This window comes from Cryptomeria japonica, chromosome 3 (genome assembly GCF_030272615.1).
Source record: "Cryptomeria japonica chromosome 3, Sugi_1.0, whole genome shotgun sequence".
Taxonomy (NCBI): Eukaryota; Viridiplantae; Streptophyta; class Pinopsida; order Cupressales; family Cupressaceae; genus Cryptomeria; species Cryptomeria japonica.
Genome location: NC_081407.1, coordinates 744,856,182 through 744,880,314, shown reverse-complemented (window position 1 = coordinate 744,880,314; position 24,133 = coordinate 744,856,182). Strand labels below are relative to the sequence as shown.

Sequence of the window (24,133 nt, the reverse complement as noted above, 5' to 3'; positions counted from 1 at the left end):
ACATCAAAAAGTAAACAGTTTCAGAGCAATCAAGTGATTCAGGAAATGATTTTAAGAATACAATAGCAATACTACCAAGTACCAAGAACACATTTTATTCACTCAACAACAAAAAACATTTTACACATCCTACGTTGAATCATCAATCATCTTACCATATCAGACTCCTGTCTTTTATGTTGACATCTTCAAAGCTCTTCCATGTTTCATTAATTAGCCTACATCCTAATAAAGCATTGAGGGCTCCAGTAAGTTTTCAAACAACACATAATATACGCATACGTAGAAGCAATTTATTGTACCTAAAAGACGTAATAGAAGTCCCACAAACTTGAGGCATCTGAATATGGCCAAACTTGGAATAAAATTTTCTAAAGTTGAGAAAATCATTAAAAAGCTTCTTGCATGTACCTGCAGATGACTACATGAGATGCAAGAAATTTTCTAAATATTTATTGAAAACCATTAGATCTCTTCTATTTTTGCAACTAAAGATATTAGACAAATGTTGTGATTCAAAAATAAAGATGTTGCACATGTTGTGACTAATATGTATGGGGTATTGATTTAAACACGAATCTGAACCAAGATGAGTCAGGTCAAGAATGAAATTATTTTATAACTAACAGACAAAATGTGACAAGATACCAAAATAAGCAGACTGGTTCCAAGCAACAAAAGCTATCCCAAGAAACACATCTGAAATCTCCTCCTATAAGGATTTAGGAAATGGGAATTTCATGACAAAAGAGTCTTGTTGTTCACATTTGAACAAAAAGTTTATGTTTTGTTTTCAGAAATTTTCAAGCTTTAAAAAGTCAAGAATTTTTTACCATTCATCAATGGTGGACTGGATATTCCATGGTTTTATAATGGAAAAATAATTTATTAATTTTCAAATTGGGATTGATTTTGGATGAATTAGATTGGGAGGAAACAAGAATCCATCTTATTTTTTGGTCTAGAATCCTTTGGGACTGTCCATATTGTTATCCCACTTTTGTGCGTTGATTTCCAAAACATGCGAAAACTACAATTCGGCACGTGAAGAACCTAGGATTGAGGTATAGAGTGTAGGAAGGTAGTGGCTCCCAACGTTTTTTAGGATCCTAAGTGATCTAAGGATAGAAGGGGCCAAATTTATTAATCAAGGGATAGTTAAATTTCATTGAAAAACTATAATAAAACCAACATGTTAATTCTACGTCATATCCAAAATGCCTATAAAGGCTTGGTATGAGCATAAAGGACATGTTGGACTTTGTAAATCACTAGATATTGTTAGTTGGGTACCCTTGTCTTGCAAACAAGAGGCATACTCAATCCCTTGTAGCCAACATTATTGACTATTACGATGACACTCCTTGTCTTACCTCTAGGATCCTTATCCTTGTTGTCAACGGATTTTGCATCCAACATGAGACTCATCTCTAGCCACGTATATGATTGGATAAGACCTTGATTAATTTATGTCACTTTTTTGTTGTGCATTCCAATCTACAATCTGTGCCCAAACTCTCTTCAACCCTATGCACAATCAAATGATCCTAAGCATACCATTGAACAAGCTAGGGCACCATTATTGATCAAAGCATCATCACATGTGATAGAAAAGTTAAAGAAAATGGCTAAGTAAATGCTAGAGCGCATAGTGCAAGTTCACTTGCACAATGTGCCCTCCTTGCACATGACCATGCAGTGCACGCCCAATATCATTTGTGCATATGACCCTACATTAAGCACTCGTGTTTGTGCACACAAATTTGTGCATATGACCTTGCACAATGCGCCCAAACCAAGATTAAAGAAAACAAATAATTTTTTTTGCTAAGTATGGCCCTCTAGCACAAAATGCAGTTCTACCTGCACAATGCGCCTCAGTTGCGCAACTAGGTGTGCAACATGCGCTTTTCCTTTGTGCAGAGGTAGATGTAGAATGCGCTCATAAGGTAGCATTCAAAAAATTTAGTAAAATAGTAAGGATGATTCAATGTTGTAATGATTCTAAATCCTTATTTATTTTGCAGGATGGGAATGTGAGCAATCAGGCTTTGAAATACTAAAACTCAAAGGTATGATTAAGGAAAAGGATGAAGGCGTAGATTGCAAATAGTATCAAGGAGTTTACCATTGCAAAAGAGGCTTATGGATTGATGAATGAGTAAAGGAGAATGATATCCCACTGCTGCAAATGAATCAAAGATCAAATTCAAGAGCATTTGATCAAGATGGTCAAGACATGAGGATCAATTGTAATGAACACGAGGGAGGAAACTTCACAACGAACAAAAGGTGGAGAATCAACAACTTCAAAGTTCAATCCTAGTGCAAAGATGGAGATACAATATTCTACAAAGATTACATTTCAAGGAGGCAATACCAACAAAACAACATGTAAGACTTCATTAGCAAGCACAAGGATACCTAGGAGAGTAGCCTCAAGGTCTTCAACATAATGGAAGATTCGCTCATAGGAATCACGAGTTAAGAAGGCAACACAAGGAACTCAGTAAATTCAAAGTCCTTAACATATCATGAGATTCAAGGCAAATCGACAAAGACACTCATGAACGTGGTGTCAATACAAGGGCTACATCAAGATAAGGACTCAAACAACATCATTTCCTAGTTACAATACCCACATGGAGATTGTCTTACAACACCAAGATGAACAAACATATATGAGGAAGGTGAAGAAATTTACAATCTTGGATTTCCTCCGAAAATCTAAGAATCATTGTTAGTACTCTAAAGTGAATGATTTTAAAACAATTTGATTTAGAATCAAACTTTATCAAGAGGTGAACTAGTTCAGGATTCCCAAACAAGAAGATGGAAATGCAAGTGAGATCAAGTCAGAAGAGTTAATCAAAGTTAGAAGATCGGTTTGATCAAGATGATACAATTTGGGAATATGCCTTCACCCACATCACACTAGGGATGGGTAATGTTGAATATTGAGAGATATTGTCCAAGGTATCAACCCTCCTTCATGATGAGATATCAAGTCTACAGTGCAAGGTGAGGTGGCATTCCAATCATCATTTCACCAATTAGAGGATTCCAAGTCAACTCGTCCAAATGCAATGAACCTGACTCACCTTATGGGGACACAAACTTCGAGATACCTAACCTCAATTCTTATTGTTTCTCATTCAAAGTTGGAAATGTGTTCCACAAATTGTAATTATTTCATTGGCTAGAATAGAGTTTGTTGTAACAAACCCTAATTAGGGTTTTGTCTTGTAATTTTGGCCATTGATTGGAGAATCAATTTGAGCCATTGAATTGTATTGAGAGCACTATATAAAGCTCAAATTTCTCATTGTAAAGGTTAATAGTTAATAGTTGATCAATAGTTGATAGCAAATAGTGAGAGTAGGAGAAAAGGAGATTGTTGCCAAGACTTTGTTGCAAGAAACATATTATTTTCATTGAAGATATGGTGAATTTCACATGTTGATTCAACATTTGCATTGTCTCTACTTCTCATTTTTCATGTTCATTAGATGGATAGAAGTTGTTGTGAATGATTCATTGTGAAACTCTGAAGTTCATACCATTTACAATTTGTTTATTATAAGTTGTAGTGTATGGTTGGCCTGAACTCTTTATATAAGCTCAACTTTGATTGCTACTTACCCATTGATATGCATCACATTGACGGTGTCTATGTTGTTGGTGGTGATTTGAACATCATAAGATCACCTTAAAAGATTGCACTAGCTTTGTGGAGTTGTTCTTTGTATGGCAAAGCAAAGTCTAGTAGAGTTTCACTAGTCATTCATAGTCTCTTACATTCCTAGGAGTAGTGTAGTCTCTCTAGACCCTCATCCTTTCTATCTTTTTTTCAAGTCAATCAAATCTTAAGTTCCAACAACATTCAAGTAAGAGTTCAAACGTAAGTCTCGCTTGTGATTCCAGCAATACCACATCAACCATTGAGTTATCCACATGTCAAGACCTGACAATCGAAACCTTGGAGTCACCTCATATGATCACATAGCTTAGCATTCGAGAGGATTTTGTTCAAGAGAGGGTAAAATACTTGGTATTTTATTTTGTGTTGCATAGTGTCACAAAAACACATCAACATAGTCTTTCATCAAAGTTTTGGAAAGGGGATATGACAAGTCCTACCTCCCCAAGATGGCTTGTCCTCAAGCAATGCAAATTGGGATGCTTGAGTATCTTAAGTCCTTCCATGTGGCATCTTCAACTGGTAGGTTCTTTCATTTAATCAGATATTTCTTGATTCTCTTGTTTCTCAAGGTTTGGACTCAGGTATCCATCACCTATTCTCAAAACAAAATCAGCTTACCCTCATTATCTAAGGCTGTCAACTCCTTTGAGGGCATAACATGCTGACCAAGAACTTTCTTCAAGCAAGACACATGGAACACATTACGAACCTTGCTATTCTATGGAATCTCCAACTCATAGGTCGCTTCACCTCTGCTCTTCACAATCTTGTAAGGTCCATAGTATCAAGGTTTGAGCTTTCAACTCCACTCTTCTTAATAGAAGTTTGCATATATGGCTGCAATATCAAGAATACAAAGTCTCCTACCTCAAAAGATCTCTGTATTTTTCCAATTTGCATAAGTCTTATGTTGATTTTGTGCTCATTGCAAACTATCTTTTAGAATCCTCAATATCTTTTGATTTTGATTAATTAGAAATCTTGCTAAAAGTCCTCTACTATCTAAAAGCAATAAGTCAACAAAAGAAACTGCATCATAACCATATAGAGTTCTAAAAGGTGACATTCAAATGGACATGCGGTGTGAAGTATTGTAGCAATATCCGTCCAACCACTTGATCAATGCAATTTGCTGATTTGAAACATAATTTCTTAAGTACCCTTCAATCCATTTATTCCCTATCTCTATTTGACCATTAATTTGAAGATGGTAGCAAGTACTTGGTGTAAGTTATGTGCATGTCAAAGGAAACAATTATTGCCAAAATGAACTAAGAAATCTGCTACCCCTGTCACTGAAAGTGTTCTTGGGCAAGCCATGCAATCTAAATATCTCCTTGAAGATTATATCTACTACTTGAGATGCCTTGAAATCCGATGTAATAAAAATAAAATGTGCATGCTTGGTTAATTTATCAACCACAACATAAATACAATCCATATCTTGCACCTTGGAAAGGCCTATGTTGAAGTCCATGGATAAGCTCTTCCATTTTTGCTCAAGAATTGGTAGTGGTTGAAGTACGCATGTTGGAAAAGTTTGTCTTCCCTTGTTTTGTTTCTAGTCAAGCATTCTTTGATATGTTTATGGACATCCTCACTCAATCCCTTCCATGTGAACATCTCAAGGATCTGCCTATAAGTATTATAATACCCTTGATGTCCTACTAGTGGAGTATTATGAAAAGCTTTCAAAATATTTTCCTTGATCTTAGACTCAAGCACCAAAAATACTTTTTTTGTAGAGGATCAGCCCCTCCATCACAACAAACCTGTCATATTTAACAACCTCGTCAAGGATATCAGTAGCAAATTTATTCTTAACATACTTAGCAATAATGAAAACTTTTCAATCAGCATATAGTGTGGAAAATGAGCATAAGGTAAGCCTCCTAGAAAGTGCATCAATGACCATGTTTTTCTTACCTTTCATGTACTCTATGTCAAAGTCATAAGCTTGCAACTTGCTTACCCATTTTTGCTAGCAATCATTCAAATATTATTGGTTCAAAAATAATTTAAGACTACTATGATCAATCTTCACCACAAATCAAATATTGTCTAAACATTTCCAATGCACGTATAATTTCCAACATTTCTTTATCATAAATGGAATAACCTCTTTCTAGTTTACTTATTTTTCTGCTTTCAAATGCAATTGGATGTCCCCTTCAAATTAGGACAGTGACAATACCTTCTCCAGATGCATCACATTCAACAACAAACGGCAACCGAAAATCGGGAGTAGCAAGTACAAGGCATGAGCTTGTTACCTCCTTAATCTTGTCAAAAAAAAAATTGAGCATCTTCAGCCCATGCAAAAGCTCCCTTCTTTGTCATATCAGTAAAAAGAACAGCCAACTAAGAGAAACCTTTCACAAACCTTCTATAGTAACAACATAGTCCCAAGAATCCTTTCAATTGTGCCAAATTAGTAGGAGGTGACCAATCTAAAATCACTTGGATCTTTTGTTGATCCACTTGAGCACCCTTGGAACTTATGATATGTCCCAAATACAAAATCTCCTCCAAACCAAACTCATAACTTTGCAAAAAGAGACTACTGCTCCAAAATACCCAAAACTATATCTAGATGTTTTAAATGTTCCTCCCAAATTTTACTATATATCAAGATAGCATCAAAGAATGCTAGCACAAGTTTTATGAGTTGTAAAATAAATACCTTATTCATGCATGACAAGAAGGTGGCTAGATCATTAACGAGACCACAAGACATGACCAAATGATGACACCTAAAGGTTTTCTCAACATCTTTATCTCTCGTCCATGCAATTTATCTATGAACTCATCTAGCCTTGGAATCAGATATCTATTTTTGATGATCTTTTTGTTAAAAGCCCTATAATCAATACACATTTGCATACTATAGTCCTTCACAAGAACTACAAAAGATGCAAATGGACTAGAGCTAGGTCCTATGAAGCCCATATCAAGGAGTTCTTTGATAGCCTTCTCAATCTCATCTTTATATCCTCTTGGATGACAATATGGTGTGATTATAACAAGTTTATCCCATTCTTTGAACTATATAATATGCTGAAATCATCAATCTAGTGGAGTCATGGAGGCATATCACTGAAAACTACACTACTATGCTTATCCAAAAAAAAATGAATATCAATGTGATGCGTACGTTCCTTGCCTAATCGAGGCTTTGTGAGAAGAATCAAGCAACTTGTTGCCCACGCTACTTGGCCTCTATAGAAGATTTTCACCATCCTTTTTGCAATCACCACCCATGGAGCTTGATTTGAGATCCCTCTAAGGAGAATATTTTTCCATTTATCATGAACTTAAGCTTCATGGTTTGGTATTTCTATAAATATTCCCCTAGAGAATGCAACCATTGTACTCCAAAAACCATATCACTATCCCCTGTACCAACCAAATAAAATTTATCACATATTTATGGTCTCCAAGGGTTATATTGAGCTTCTTGATTACCCTAGTAGATGGAATAGTGAATCCATCAGCCATTGCAACATTAAAACCTTCAAATTCTTGTCTCCAATCCTCTCTTCATCACCAACCTTTCATCAATAAAGTTGTGGGTAGCCTGTAATGTCCCTACTAGTTAGAGATCATTAACCTGCAAAATAGATTGTTAGAATACAACATATATATATATATATATATATATATATATATATATATATATATATATATATATATATATAGAAGTAATCTAAATTGCAATCTAACTTTAAAATACTTACTTAACATAATCACAACTTTTATCTAATAAAAAGGATACGATTGCCATACAAAAGTATGTCCTTAGGCCACCGTGAAGCTCGCCTTCTTGGAACCCATCTTGTTTCCAAGCCCTCCAAGAAGTCGAAGGTGAATTCGACTCCTGTCTTGAATGTAATTTCTTACATCCAAGCCCTCTAGGAAATCGAAGGTTAATTCGACTCCTGTCTTGAATATAATTTCTTACATCCAAGCCCTCTAAGAAATTGAAGGTTAATTCGATTCCCATCTTGGGTGTAACCTCTTACACCCAAGCCATCCAAGGAAGACCCTATGTCAATTCCTTGCCTTGGATGATGCATCCCATCATCCAAGTCCTCAGAGGGGACCGGCCAGATCCACCTCTTCTTGGATGAACTTAGTCAACCAAGCCATATATATGCATATAGATATTCAGTATATACTGCCCTCCAGGGATTATCATAATCCCTCCATTAGGCTAAGGGAATTTCTTCCCTATAACCTTCATCATATAATCACATTAATATTACATTTTATAATTCATTACTGTTTTCCATTCCATAATTTACGTCTTCATTTACATATTCTTTAATCTTTCTAATGATCCTAAATATACATACATATTCTACATAGATTCCTATCTTTATTGCTACATTATATAAGTAATCATTAGAGATATATGTATTCATAAAAATGCATATGTGTGTGTGTGGCACACACGTCCACACACATATATACCTTAAGACTTCTTAACCCCTCTTACCTGTACGCAGATTGTAGCCTGCAGTTGGAGTTCGCACTGTAGATGTCGCCTGCAGATTGGGAGGCATACCATAAAGAACACAAATGTTACTTCCTATAACTTGATAACAATTCTGATCTGATCTTATCAATGGTGATGTCACTAGATGCTTTTGATTCCTTCCCTTTATATCTCTCAATTTGAGGGAGAGTTCACACCTCTTCATCATGTATGCCCTTTGGCAAGAGACATACCCTTTCACCATTAGCACCCTTTGAAAGAGTGTAACTCTTCATTATTTCTACATTTGAAAGGGACACAACCTTTCATAATCAGATCTGCACTTATTATTTAAATCAAATCTGCACTTCTCATCACCAAATTACCCCCCTCTCAAATGAGGTTTTCTTCTCCCTTTTATATATCATTGTTGAGGGAGTCACAACTTTTCCTTTCATGTCTTTCGACTTTTCATTAACTTAATTAATTTTTTATTAATCATATTTAATTATATCATTTTATATTTTAATTTTATTATTATCATTTATTATTAAATTCTATTTCAAAGTGGGGATATTATTATCATTTATTATTACATTATATTTCAAAGTGGGGATATTACAACCTACCATCAATGAGTAAGGTCATCCTCTATCCTACTAGAACTTCACATACTCAAAAGGGAAGATATTTTAGGGATCTTGAGAGAGCAGAAAGTGTACTCTCCTTTGTGATTATTTTCTACCTCGGGTTCATTCTTTGACTCTAAATACTTATCTGACACAACTTCAATGTAATGTATTTGTCCTTTACCCAAGCATCTATGTCTAGGAGTCCATGGCTCTCTACAAAAGAAACACATTTTTTTTCTTTTGAAGTTCATTCTTGGATTCCTCATACTTGTTTGATTTTGGGGATATCACATTGGTTTGAGAGAAGCTCTTATTATGAGGCCTCTTATTTGGCGTTGGTGGTGCATTCCTAGAGTAGATTACATTTTTTGGCCACTAAATCCTCCAAATTTAGAACTCTTCTGATGGCCTCTTGCAAGGAAAGTGAATAAAATGCCCTTAGCAAACCCTTGAGTGGTTTGGATAGACCCTCCACAAAAATAATTGAGTCTCTTTTTTGTCACATATGGAACCATCATCGGTAACCTCTGAAATTATGCCACGTAGTTCTTAGTTGTACTCTCTTGCCTCAATTATGCTAACTCCCTAAAGTGAATCTTTGGATCCTTTTTGTCAAAGCTCTCCATCAATATTTGGCTAAACTCCTCTAGGGTAGTGATTGATCATGTCCTTGGGTCACCATGCCATGGTATCACGAATCATGAACCACACCATCTAGGTGTAAAGTGGCAATTTAATGGCTTCTTCTTCAAACATTGGCTTCAAGGAGAAACATGTATCCAACTTCTATAACCACACCCTGGCTGAAAAACAATCGGATCCATCATATGTGGGTATATTGATCTTTCCCAAACATTGTTGAATGTCCCTACGGGGCTGCTCCTCATACCTTCTCCTCCTATGCCTATTTCTTGTCTTCATCTCATAGTACTCAACAAAAGACATACCATAATAGATGGTAGGATTTGGGGCATTATATTCAATGTGATACCTCGACATTTCATCCTCTTGTCATGGGTGTATAGGTTGTTCTTTTTCCAAGAGTTTTGTATCATCTTTTTCCAAAAACTGTCTTTCAATGTCTTTGGGACAAGGTTAATTAAGTACTATCATCTATTCAATTACCTCCTATACCATTTCGAGTAGATCGCCCAACACTCCATTGTTGAACCAATCCTTTTGAAACCCTCACAACCTTTGCCACAAAATCCCTTAGAGTGGATTGAAATTCTCTAGCCAACTCTCTGTTTTCAAACTTAATGACCTCCCAGAAGTGGGCTTCCCCATTTCTATCACCCAGCGTTTCTTCTTTTCTCTTTTCTCTTCACAAGTACTTGGTTTCCTTATCACTTTTTTGCATGAACCTACATCACCACACACCCACTTGCTGGCAAAAAAGGTAGCTTTGATACCACTGTAATGTACCAACTCAAATTTGGAAACACAAATTATAAACCGTATCACTTTTTTGCATGAACCTACATCACCACACACCCACTTGCTGGCAAAAAAGGTAGCTTTGATACCACTGTAATGTACCAACTCAAATTTGGAAACACAAATTATAAACTTTGCCTAATTACATCAAACAACACCAAATACAATAACATAGACAACTTGCACAAATGACTCAGAAATTTTCCTACAACTTTATATTGGTATAGCTATAATTTCTACAACAAGATGGACTATTATGATAATCATTACAATAGCTACAAAAACAACTATAAGTCTGCAACAAACAAAGCACATATTGAACAACTCAACTTTCCTACAAATTCGTGATGCTACAATGCAATCCCTGAGTGAGAATGCCCTCAAGAACCAAAAGGTTTTCGTCCTCCAATTCCAATAACCAATGGGTTTTCATCCATTGATCACAATCTCCTATTGGTTTCCATCCACAAAATAAATCTCAAACACAAAATGCTCCAAAAGATTAAAATGGCATAATAATGGATGATCCCAAAATGAAATGTTTTTTTAAGTTTTATATGTTGCACACTTGAAAGATAAAACAAGTTAGCCTAATCCTGCATTGACACCAAGGCCCAAATTAAAATTTTACATGTTACATATCAGGTCAATCATGAAGGCCTTACAAAACTCAAAGTTTCGAGTTTCTCCTTCCTTGATACCAAGTTGAGTCATATTCCTCCATTGGCCCCAATCCTAAAACCTCGATGAAATCCTTTTCTAAGTCTCATTTTCAAAGTTTCAGGGATTCTTGTTTCATTTTGCCACTTTGGCACCAATTGCAAAGTATCTCCGATTCTCAATTCTTGACTTTTCCCTAGCATATGTCAAGCAGTGGCTCCGATCCCCAATCTTCAACATTTCCTGGGCTTGTGTCAAGTAGCATCTTTGATCCTTGATCCCTGACATCTCCTTGGCATAGGTCAAGCATTATCTCCAATCCCCTATCCTTGACATTTTCGTAAGTCCATTCCAATCTTTCATCATATTTTTGGAAAGTGGACATAACAAAACCACTATTGAGGACTTGCAGGATCTTGAAGAAGCTTTCGTTGGTAAGCAAGTGGGAGTTCTCTGCTCCTTGTCTTTAGTTTACTCATTATTGCAATATGTTGTAAAATGTATATTTCAAGACATTTAATTCATCTTATGAAATCATAATATTATTTGAAACCTTCTTATCAGATGGATTGTAAACTACCCACATAAGCAGTGACAATGTGATTATTTCTTTTGTTTTTTATTGATGATGTCAAATACACATTGTTTCATATGTCATTTATGATTTTCTCTATGTTGGTTAAAATGGACTTAGAGAACCTTTGGATTTGGGATTAAAATAAAAATAATGTACATCCATTTATGTTACCATCAGAATGTATGCTATATTCATTTTTCCTAGTCTTGGCTTGAGTGTGAAAATCATCATGGGGAGGTGTTAATTTGGTTCTCCTTGTCATTGGGAACATTTCCCTTCAACTCTTGTGTTCTTGGACTTGTTTTGTAGTCCCTTGTTGACCTCCCAATCTGTTGGATCTGTCTGGTTCACTTGCTTGTGTGTTGGAGATCAAGTGTGGTTATTCCCCATGGTTTCCTAATCATTTGTGGTCATTTTAGAGTCTGTGTTGTAATCTCATTTTTGTGAGTCCCAGATGTCGTCGCTAAGTTCAAACCTGGAAATGATCATCCACTCAGTCTCTAGTCAAGATGACAACTTAGATTTTGGACTACAATACAATTTTTAGACTCCAACACAAATTCTAGACTGCAGTGATTTTTAGGGCTACATCACATTTTAGGACACGAGTATTGGTGCACTAGTGTCCTTTCTAGGCGCTAGTGTCCTAGCATGCTAGTGTACTTCTAGTGGACTATAGTCTTTTGATGCATTATAGTCCTCTATTTTGTTGAACGAGTATTTCTAGCCATTTTTCATGGAAACTTGATAAATAAAAGTTGTTCCCCTTGGCCTAGTGCATCTTCCCATGTTACTATTACCTATTTTCACTACAAGCTCAATATTCTTCAAAAGGAGAAACAAGTGCTAAGTATGAAAAGAATACATGTTTTTGTCTAACTTGTTTGCTTCATGTGCAGACACAGGGAAAATAACTTTTTGTTCATTGAATTATAGCATGTGGGGTAAAATGTGGCTCCCATGAGGGTTGAGCCCAACATGCTGAGGGAGATGGGTGTTTCTTTGCAGTTTTTTGAATTTTACCTTATTGGCAAGACCTACCCTGATGACCTGATAAGAAGTGTAGAGCACGCGGAATTTTGTCATCGGCTATCGGAAGGAGCTATCCCATGTTATCCCGATAACTCAATGGAAAGTGCAAAGCGGTGTGTGAAGTCATTGGGTAATCAAGGGAGTGTTTTCATGTTATCCCGATGACCCGATGGAAAGGCCCAGGTGTAGACCATTTATCCCACATTGGTTGTGCGGAGGAAATTTATCGCATTTATATGCAAGGCCGCATATATCCTTAGTGTCAAAGCTTACGGGCTTTTGACAAGGAGCAGTTCAGCGTTGGTGGGCCCCCTGCATGCGTACGCGTCTCAAAGTGGCCAAATTTTGCAGTAAAAGGGCAAATTAACAGGCGAGCATGTTGCAAAATATCTGACGGCCATCGCTATACCGCTATGCGAAAGTGCTCGACTGTTAATCTCCGCGACTTAGCGACTGGTGAGGTGGTGTCCAGCTGGAAGATTGAGGTGGCGGATGAGGCCGTGCTCAGGTGGATCAGGTGGCAAAACAGGGGCTGACACGTGGTGACATCGTGGCATAAGAGAGAGCTGCTCTGAGAGACTAAAGACCGAGCAGATCAAGGTAGATCAACGGTGATCAAGAAAGATCTGACAGCTGTCGCTATGTCACGATGGGAAGATAATTGCCAAATACTCCCCGCAACTTGGCGACAAAGCACGTGCCGAAAAGGGAAAGTTAAAGCTCGAGCAGATCATTGAGATCCAACAACAGATCAAGGAAGATCGAACGGTGGAGTGACATTCCGGGGCTATCCATGACTGTCGCTGTACCGAGGTTGTGAAGTGCCCGGAATGAATACCCTCGCGATAGGTGGCAGGTCGGGTGGTGCCGAGGTGGACTCTAAGCAAATCACAAGGTGACACGTGGTGACACGCGGCAGAACAGGTGGCATGTCATCAAAGTGAATGTCGAACAAACCTTGGCCACGATAGATCTCTAAATGGTTTCACCAAATGCATCGGTTTCATCGAAATAAGAGGTATTGATGAAACTATAGTTTCGATGAGACATGAAAACTGTTCGCCGAGGGAGGTAGTTTGGCCAAAAGACCGATGCCGAACAAACCTAAGTAAAACGGTGGGTCCGGTGGTGCTGATGACGTGGCAGTTGAGGTGGTTGTCCAGGTGGGCTCAGAACGAATCAGGATGTGCCACATGGCAGAGCGTAGAAGAAAAACCAAGGCGAGCCCAGGAAGAAGTGGGTCCGGTCTAAAGTGTTGAGGTGTTTAAGTGGAGCCTATATGGTGGCCACGGACAAGTTAGATTGTAACACGTGGAAAGGGTCTGCAAACGAATGACTCAAAAGTGGGCCCGTTTTGAAGGTTAAAGAGGTGGTTAAAAATCGAACAGTTTCCAGAAAATCCGAGGGCTATCGCTATACCGCAATGAAAAGATGCCTGAAGGTTAATCCTCGCGACATAGCGACTGATGATGTGGAGGTTAAGGTAGCGCCCAGTTGGATCCAAAGGCGAATCAAGATGTGCCACGTGGCGGAGCACGGAAAGTTGTCGTTGGTCATTGGAAGTCAGCGTTTGGAGTGCACCATCGGCTATCGGTACATGTTTAGGAGCTACACCGAAAATCCGATGGAATAGTATACTGTTGGAAGCGCGCCATCGGATATCGGTGGGAGTGTTTTGACGCTACCTCGGTAACCCGATAAGAAGGTGCGCGAAGTTATAAACTCTCTGTAGATGAGTGACTCAGTCCAGGCGAACTCGATGCGAAATGACGAGAAGTCAGCGGTTTTGGAGGAGTTTCTCTCTCAGTTAAGCCCCTGATTTTGAGGAAAGGCTTAGAATTGATGACAGTTGATCCATCTTGGAGCCAAAAAATTCAAATTTTGAATTTTTACAAGCTTTCGTATAAGTGATTGTTTTTCACTCTTTTTTCTCTAGTTCTGAAGTTTGAAGATTGTGTAGCAGAAGATACTCATGCTCCTGTAACTCGTTTCTTATGAGTTTTCGAGATTTGTAATGCAGATAACTCCTATTGATCAATAAAAAAGTCTATTTTCCTTCTCAGATTTGTGTTGTTCAAGCATTGTGTGTGAGTTCTCAGAGTGAATTTTGTGATTTTTATAGAATCCTTCTTTTCATCTTATTGCCTAAATGTTATGATCATATGCAACATGTTATAGTGCAAGTCAGTGAATGTGTTGTTACTTTTAATGTTTGAAGTTGTGAAAATATCTGTGTTTTCCTCCTGCAAACATATAAAGTTTGAACCTTTCATATGAATCGTTTTTGCAAGCATGCACATTTGAGTTGTGAGATTACAAAGCTTCATTATCTGAGTGTTTTGTGAGGTTTGTAAGCATTTGCAAGTCAGTTTCAGTCATTGGTGGATCACCTTTTTATCTATAGTTTTATTTTATGCATATCCTTCTACCTCTTTTCCGGTCAAGAAGTCATTAGTTTTTAGGTGATCAAATAGGAAGCCGACCTATAGTCCGGAGGTCTGCTATCATAACAGGATACCCACAGCCTGAGAGCAGTCCAATGTGTCACTGGATTGCAGGAAATTCAAGCTTGCATTGGGTGCAAATCCATATGACAATACTTACTTCATTGATAGGTGTTGTAATCTAAGAGTTATTCCTTCTTTTGCATTGGAAAGCATGTCATTGCAAAAAAAAGACCAATTGTTGGGAGGCTTGTACTTCCTAGTTGTGAAACCTCTTGTGGAGGTCTGTCCCTTGTGTTTCAATTGTCCTTGGTGGGAGCTTTTCATTGTAAGTGTGACATGTGTCTAGGGCATCCCGTTTAGTTGAGACATGATATCTCCCAGTTTACCCACCTCTCATTGGGTTTCTAGTGGCGTTGTGAATATCATCAAGTGTGTGTAAGGGATGGGAGGTAGATGGTTCTCTAATCCTCTCCATGTATTTTGTTCACAAGAGAATACAATCGTGGGTTAGAACTCGATTATCATTGTGGTGTAGTTCCACTCTCTCATAGGTTCATCATGGAAATTTCATCCCTTGATTGGTAAGCCTTCCACTTGTGCCACCTTGCTTGGTGCAATGGTGATATCTTGTAGGTGTCATCAATGTCTAGTGTTGTGCCTGATGTGAAGCGTCATCACAATGACCTTGATATGTCTTTTGTGTCAATGTGCTTAGCATGACATTTGTGTGTGCATTAGTGTGCAATGTGACATGTCAATGTCTTAGCGTGAATAATCAATACATTCTTGTGTGATTATTTCAGAAAAAATTGCTTTCTTAGTTGATGTCCTAGGTGTGTGGCTTGGGGCATTACAACAAGTAGAATAGTTGATGGTCCAAAGGCCTCCAAAACACTTAAATAAAATTGGCTAGGAAGTTGTGTTGAAAAGCTATTGATCCCATCACTATTTGAATTGGACCAATAGCATGATTCCCTGTTGACATCTGCCTTGTCAAGTCCCAAAGACAATGGATATCGTTGATCTAGAAAAGAACAAATTAGCAAGGATACTAGCCTAAAACTCAACACAAGCACAACATAAAGTCATAAATAAGATCTATCAAATCGCATGTCAACACTAGCAACCAAATTTAGTTGTGACATAAATCAGAAATGTTCAATGCGTTATCATTAAAACTTTTACCCATGTCATGTATGGACCGTCTACTTATTCAATATACACCATATCATTGCTAGGACACACACAATTTGTAATATATGACCAAGCATCCTCCATTCTAAATTATGACTTGCTAGCAGCATCTGACTATTAGCGATTTTGAGAATGTCAATAAGCAAATGAACCAACAAGTTGACAAGTTATTGCATTTAGCCATTTCACTCTTGAAAACCTTTCAAAATTTCACCTAGCAGCATCATGCCCCGTTGAGCATTTTGAATGCATCAAAAGGCCCCCAATGAGTGTGTGTTGCCAATTTTCTTGTGAATATCGGCATTTAGTACCATGCACCGTTTGGAGGTAGTTACAAGACAGCAAGCTGACAAGCTAATAAGAGAACTAAAAATAAGCCCTGGCCATTTTCCACTTATTCCCATCATTCTAATATCAATAATATATTCCATGTGCCAATAACAGAATGACCCAGTCATATATCCTTGCCTTCATGTAACATTTGACACATCCATACAAAGATTTGCCGAGTCTTTTTCTTATGGCATAGACCCATTAGTGCATAATTCAAGAACTTGACTTTATACCAAACCCCATAAAAATGAGTGAATAATCCAGTTGCATTGATTGTATCCCTGACCTAGTAGATCATAGTTAGAGCTTTGAAATTGGACTTTTGACCTTCTGATTCTTGGCAAGACTCATCATTTCAAATGTGACAAACCAGTGGACTCTCTTGCAATTATATTAAAATGTGGATACCACAATATAAAAAAATTTGGTACAAATTCCCTAATTTGTATTCAACGAAACAAATCCTAGGTCTTTATCCAACTGTTAAAAGTGACAACAATAACAACAATAAGAAATACATTGATATTCAATTCCTTCAATATCACAAAGAATTAATGTATTTGTGTTGAGCACCAAATCTGTTGTAAGTTGATTGAGACTTGGCAATCCAATGAGTTGAAAAACCAAAACCAAATGTTCTTGAAGCCTGCAAATTAGTTCAGCAATCAAAAGGATTGACCAAATCCGTAAGTCTATCATGAGAATAAATCAAGAAAATATCTCCAAGCACACCAACAAAATTCCCTCTGTTAAAAAATGTTCTTCTAAAGCCCACCTATTAGTCTCTGTCTAACAATATGGAAAATACACATACTTGAAAGGATAGAAAGGATTGTAACACAGATGCAAGGGTTAAAGCTCTAGAAAGCCATGCTTTGTGTCTTTTGAATGCAATAATTGTAGATCAATTCCACAAGCATCCACTAATCTAATTTAGGGTGCATGGATCAGACAAAAATACATTATTTTCATTTTCATGCAAGCATAAAGCATGCTTTAGAATGATAACTTGATAGCAGATTATATTGAAATCGAGATAACAAATATATAACTCGTTTCTATTGAATAACAAGGTGGGTATCACAATAATCATTCCGTTTGAGAGTACCCTAAGAATAGAAATAACGAAAAGCTCAGTTTAAGGGGGCAAAAAGCCTGCTGAACTGGCCTTTACTTCCATTCTATTTATTTTATACTCTTATAATTTAAAAAACCGCAAAATGATGTGAACAATTCCCATAAGTGTAGCCATATATTTGATTTCATTCATTTTCAAAACTAAGGCGAATTTACAATAATAGAATTCCTTGACTGCACTTGATGATAGAAAAATCCTTTGAGCTAAGCTTAGTGATTTTAAGTTTTGATTTATAAGGACTGTGCCTGTAAGATTCCGTTACAAACTTCAAAGTCAAATTTCAAGTCTATTTGAAGCACGAATAAACAAGGGAACAAGTCTCATTACGGCTACAGATTGCGAAATCTTCGATGAACTAGTGCCTTTCCTGAGATCTGAGATCTCCATCAAAGAATAGATTAAAAAAATGCTAGGCTAAAAGCAGTTCTGCCAAAAAAATTGTGCAGCAAAACTGAATTGAATAATCCCTAGACCGATTTGTGTAATAAGATGATCAAGATTGATAATTGAAGGTGGAAGATGGAGTCGCGTGGGCGAGAGTCGCAGAGGGCCGAGCTAGGGCACCAATGCCCTAGCTTGTGATCGAGCGTGCGTGCAGGGTGTCGGGGGTGTGCAGTGGAGGTCTGCGCAGAGCGGGGAGTAGCCGAGGGAGTAGGGGAGTCGTGTGGTGGGCTGCGGGAGGGTGCAAGCTGCATGGCTTGGGAGTTTTTTCAAGCAGGCCGAGGGTTTCCAATGGGGCTTGGGGCCTGTTGTGACGTTTTCACACATCGCCCCATTGCAAATGGGGACCCTTGCCTTTTTGCTTTTTAGGGTTTGTTTTTTGGTCTTTTAGGGTTTTGTTAGTTAGCCTTTGCATTTTGAGTGCTGTCGGGGAGATCAATAGGATAGCAAGTCCGGCTTGAGTGATGTCCTGATCCTGAAATTTGGCTAAGTCTGAAAGTCCTGATCCTGAAATTTGGCTAAGTCTAAATGTCCTGATCCTGAAATTTGGCTGAGTCTGGAATGTCCTGATCCTGAAATTTGACTAAGTCTGGAAACTGAAAAACCTCAAAAAACTAGATTTTGCAATATAACTCCTGGAGGTCTGAAACCACTCTCAAACAACCTGAAAGTATATATGGAATATAACTTAAAGTATAATGTCACTTATACTTAAATGTTATATTCCATAAAAATTATCCTGATAGAGAGTTCAAAAAGTCAAATTTCGCTCCTGTCCTTCACTGAGGATCTAGAGCGAATTTCGCTCCTGTCCCTCTCCAAGGGACCAAGGCAAAGCGCTCTTGTCCCTCACCAAGGGTCCAGGGCGAAAAGGCTTATTTGAGTCATTCCTGGCCTTGTTTGGTCAAATTGAAACATCAAAGGCATGGTGAAGGACGAAATGAGCATGATAGAGCATCCCGACTTGATCAAAGACAATGAAATGATGGAGTTTTTGTCTACAAAGGTAAAAGCGCTCCTATCCCTCACCAAGGGACCAGAGCGATTTTCTTTATATACACATTTTTAGACCTTTCTTAGACTTGAACTCTTATTCACGGCGTGTAACAAGATGATATCTTCCTTAGCCAAGACATTTCATGGTGAAAAGTGAAGCATTTTGGCCTAGAAGACAAAATTCGCTCCTGTCCCTCACTGAAGGACCAGAGCTTCAATTCCAAATTTGCATTATCCTTGCAAGATTTAAGTGATTTCGCGATTTGAAGAGGTCAAGGGAAGTGTGTTTTGCCCGTTGAATATAACTTGAGTAGGCCACAAAGAAGAGAATCAACCCAAATGGCAATAGGCGCTCCTGTCCCTCTCCAAGGGACCAGAGCGATTTTCTCACAAGACAAATTTTTGGCAAAGGTAAAGCGAGTTTCATGTTTGGGATGAGTGAAGGAAGGCATAATCGGTCCATTGAAGATAATTTTGAAAGTTAGCAAAACATAAGTGAGCTCATAATTGCCAAGGCGCTCTTGTCCCTCACCAAGGGACCAGGGCGAAAAACACATTAACAAGCCTTCCTCCCCAAATTGGGATGAATCCAGGTCAAGGCACAAGATTGGAGTGATATTTAAAAATGCTTCAAGGAAGAATGGAGTTGCAAGGACCACAAAATTTGATGAAAATGGGCTAGGGCGCTCCTGTCCCTTACCAAGGGACCAGAGCGAAATCTTCAAGTATGCCTAAACACTTAACGTTTGAAATACTATTTCTTGTTTCCAAGACTCAAGATGGAATGGGGAATCATGTTTTACGCCTTAGGAGTAACTGAAGGTCGATGTGGTCAAGAGATTGTGCAATAAACTAAAAAGCGCTCCTGTCCTTCACTGAAGGACCAAGGCGATTTTCATAAAATCAACAAATCCCCTCCAGAATCACGCCACGACAAGGTTGTGCAAAGTGAGAAATATCTTTCGAAAGATGATGAACAAGGAATTGCCCCCAAGAATCGACAATCTTAAGCTCAAATGTAAAAATCGCTCCTGTCCTTCACTGGAGGACCAGGGCGAAAATCTTTGGATAGTCTATTTTGCCTTGAGAAAGCGAGTGGAACATGCACTGAAGGGACGAATGAAGATCATTGTTTGCCTCCAAACTTGAATTGGCGATTTGAAAGACAAAGACCAAGGACAAAAGGTGAGATCGCTCCTGTCCCTCACCTAGGGACCAGGGCGAAAATGCTTTAAGGCAAGCTCCTTCGAAAGATCACATGAATTAAACTCAAAGTTCCTAATAAAAATGCCATTTTGAACGCCTAGGATGAAGTTTTGAACGTGGAAACAAGAGACGCAAGGCTTAAAATACAAGAGCGCTCCTGTCCCTCTCCAAGGGACCAGAGCGAAGTTATCAACATTCATTATTTTTTGCCTTATTTTAGCAAATCGCACTAGATGCCAAGTTCGCTAAAAAACTTTGAAATATTTTAAAATTTTTAACTAAATTGGCATTTAATGAAAAGCGCATAGCATTTAATAATTAATTTTGGAGCCTTGGAAAATCGTTTTTTTTTATTAATTGAGGCATTTGAAATTAATTATTATTAAATTAAAGTTTAAAAGAAGAGCGCTTGAGATATCATTTTCATTATTTAATTAAGTCGGCCTTCTCCTTTTATTAATTTTTGTTTATTTTGGCCTATTTTCACCAAGTCGGCCTATGGGAAAATGAAGTGGTGAGCGCCTATATAATTGGGGTGTGTTGAGCGATTTTATCAATCATTCATTTATTGTATCAAGTGCGATTTGGAGAAGCAAGGAAGAAGTGCGAAATCTGGTCTAGTTGGAGTGAACTTTGTTGGAGGCTAGAGGTGGTCGAGTTGATGCTTGTGAAGACTAAAGGGGGCGCATTTTGCTAAAGGGAGTCTTGATCTACATTTTGCCTAGCGAATTCTCCTATTTTTGCATCATTTTTTTAGAATTAATTCCCAAGTGGAGGTATGGCGTAATCACCTTGGCACCATTTTTGAAGATTTAAATTTTGTTGTGAAAATCCTAAATTAGGAAATGATAACTCAAGATTTATCATAAAGTTTCCTAAATTAGAATCTTGAATCTTCCTTTCTACACTTCAAGATATATTATTAATTGTGAAATGTTGTGTAGGTATCAAGATGGCGACTCCCAAGCTCGAAAGATCTACAAGTCGGAAGACTCTCCTCAAGGAAAATCAAGCCAGATCAAGGACGATCAAGCAAGGACAAGGACGACCTTCTTCGATCCAGCCTAGCATCGACAAGGGCGACCTCTTCCAATCCAGCATTCCAAGGCGAGGTACAACAGTCATCCTGCACATCAAGGACACAAGAAGTTAGAACAAGGGTTCGTTGAAGAAGCAGATAGTTCCAGATGAATTAGTTAAAGCTAGCTTCTCAACAACATCAAGTTGAATATTTACCAAGTTACAAGTGTCAAACGAGGTGGCATCCTAGTCATCACTTCTCCAGTCAGTGTGGTCCACCTCAGCATTTCCAGATTCAATGTACCTAACTCATGGAAGGTGGCACAAACTCCGATGTACCTACCCCAGCTATCCATTGGTGGAATTTTCTAGAGAGGACATGTGTCCAAGCAATACAATTTTATCATTGGTCAAGCATTAAATGTTATGTAATGGTTGTAACAAACCCTAATTAGGGTTTTCATTGTTGAATCTTGGCCATTGATCTCGAATGGATCTAAGCCATCGAATTGTATTGAGAGCACTATATAAGCCCTGGCATTTCATTTTGTGAAGAGGAATGGTTAGAATAGAATAGGAGTTGGAAGCAGTTAGAAAGGAGTTAGCGAATAGAGAGTAGTTAGCTAGTTGATAGAATAGCAATTAAAGTAGAGTAGAGAGAGAAGGCAAAGATTGTTGCCAAGATGTTGTTGTAAAAGACTTGTAACTTCATTGAAGAAATGGTGAAATTTATGGGTCGATTCGACAATTTGCATGGTCTCTATACTTCTCGTATTTGATTTCATGTTATTAGATGTCTATGTGGAAGAAATGTGCTTGATTGATGGTGGAATTCGTCTATCCATACTACTAGCAGTTTGTTGATTGCAGACTTGCCTTGTGTAGTCAACTGGAATCATTCAGCTTAAGCTTAACTTCAATTGTCGCTTCTTCATTGATATGCATCAACCTGATGGTGTCTATGCCTGCAGTGATGATTTGAACATCATAAAGCTTTCCTTCGAAGATCGCACTAACCTTGTGGAGATGGTCCTGGGATGTCAAAACAAGACTTAGTTAGAATTTCATCAAAGATCAATCATTGCTCCCACATTCCTTAGTATTAGGATTAGATTCTTTCCTCGCCCTCATCTTTTTTCCTTTTTTCAAATCAAAGCTAGTAAGAGCCTGTGTTCCAGCAATATTCAAAGCAGATCAGACGTTCAATCATCAAATGTAAGTCCCCTTGTGATTCCAGCAAATCACATCATACCACAGAGAGCTTATCCACACATAGAGACCCTACATACAAGAACCTTGAAGTCATCCCGATTGATCCTTTTTCGCGACATCTTCAGCATTCGGACGCTTTACTCAAGAGAGGATAAGGTACCTTTAGGTATTTTATTCTGTGTTTGATAGTGTACAAAATACACGTCAACAGGGCCTCGGTTGGATCTCCATCCTAGGGGTGCTTGGGAGGGGTGGAGTTTTGGGTGTCGTTCATTCTAGCGGGCTCCTTTGGGGTGTGGGTTCCTCTCTTCTTGAGATCTAATGTCGAGTATTGGCAGTGAGGCCTCGAAGGTACCGCTCGCCATGGATTTTCGTGCTGCGGTGGGCTCAAAACCCCCATCCCAGAGCATAAAGACTTTTAACAATAACCTTTTCTCCTCAAATTTGGGGTCTGGTAGTGCTGGTAGCTCTTGCATTTTGAAGGTTAATGGTTGCTTGGAGAGATGCAGTGAGAGGCCGAGGCTGGTTATTCCTCCAAAGATGAAAGCTGAAGACGTTGAGTACTTTTCAAAACACTCACTATATTGCAAGTTTTTGGAAATGAGGGTTTCCTTGCAGTTTTTGGAAAACTGGGCGCAGAGGAATTGGGCTCCGGAAGGGGAAATGGAGATTATGCTGCTGGCAAACAACTACTTTATGGTTACTTTCAACTGCATGGAGGATTGCAATAGGGTTTTTGAAGGAGGCCCGCATTTTTACAACCAGGTGGGGTTGTTCATCAAACCTTGGCGTGCGGGGTTTAACCCTTCGGAGGAGCTCCTGAATAGGGTTCCAGTATGGGTTCGTTTACCACGCTTTCCAGTGGAATGTTGCCGAGAGGATGTGCTTCGGATGCTTGTTGCATTGCTTGGGAAGCCAATGGGATCTTCAACACAAACCCTGGGGAGAAAGGTAATGACCTTTGTGCATATCTGTGTTGAAATTGATGTTAGTAAACCTATACCAGATGCTATAGATATGTGTGCGGGTTCTTATTCATGGGTTCAACAGTTAGATTATGAGACTTTAACATTTCGGTGTCGTCTGTGTCATGAGTATGGGCATTTACAGCGTGAGTGCCCTAGATATAAACCGGTGGAGTGCCAACCTCAGAGGCCGGCCCACAGCCTAGATGGGGCTAATAAAGGAAAAGCTGCTATGAAGGTCGAGGGTGCGGGTGCTAATGGTTTTGTCTTAGTTAAGACAAAGAACAAGAATCGAGGACAAAAGAGGCCCTTACAGGAGAGACAAGAGGAGCATACCTTTAACAAATTCGAGCCCTTGGATGACCTTAGCCAGTAGGAGGTGAACCCGAGGTTTACCCCTTTGGACCAAGGAGCTTCAGGGGAGGCTCCTGAAAGAGTGATTGAGGACCCTTCCCAGGCTCTGCAAGTGGTTGGAAGCCAATATATGGGGATGGATCAGCCAGTAGGGGTCTAGTTGGGACTCACTTCTAGGTTGGAGGTGAATTTGGTTGGGGGGAGGGTTCTTCGATAGCTCTGAAATTGGATCTGGCTGGGGGTAAAAGTAATAAGCCCTTTGCTCACCTAGGTCTTCATCAGAAAGATATTAAGAAAAGTGCTTTGGAA

General features: G+C 38.5%; 1 protein-coding gene across 1 annotated transcript in view; it reads right to left on the bottom strand.

Annotated features, from left to right (window-relative positions):
- The window catches only part of LOC131042277 (succinate dehydrogenase [ubiquinone] flavoprotein subunit, mitochondrial), a 50,558-nt gene that overhangs the window by 4,473 nt on the left and 21,952 nt on the right, over positions 1-24,133 (bottom strand). Inside the window, exon 13 of the mRNA XM_057975612.2 lies at positions 156-225. Coding sequence (XP_057831595.2) covers positions 156-225 — 70 coding nt within the window. The remainder of the gene's footprint in view (positions 1-155; positions 226-24,133) is intronic.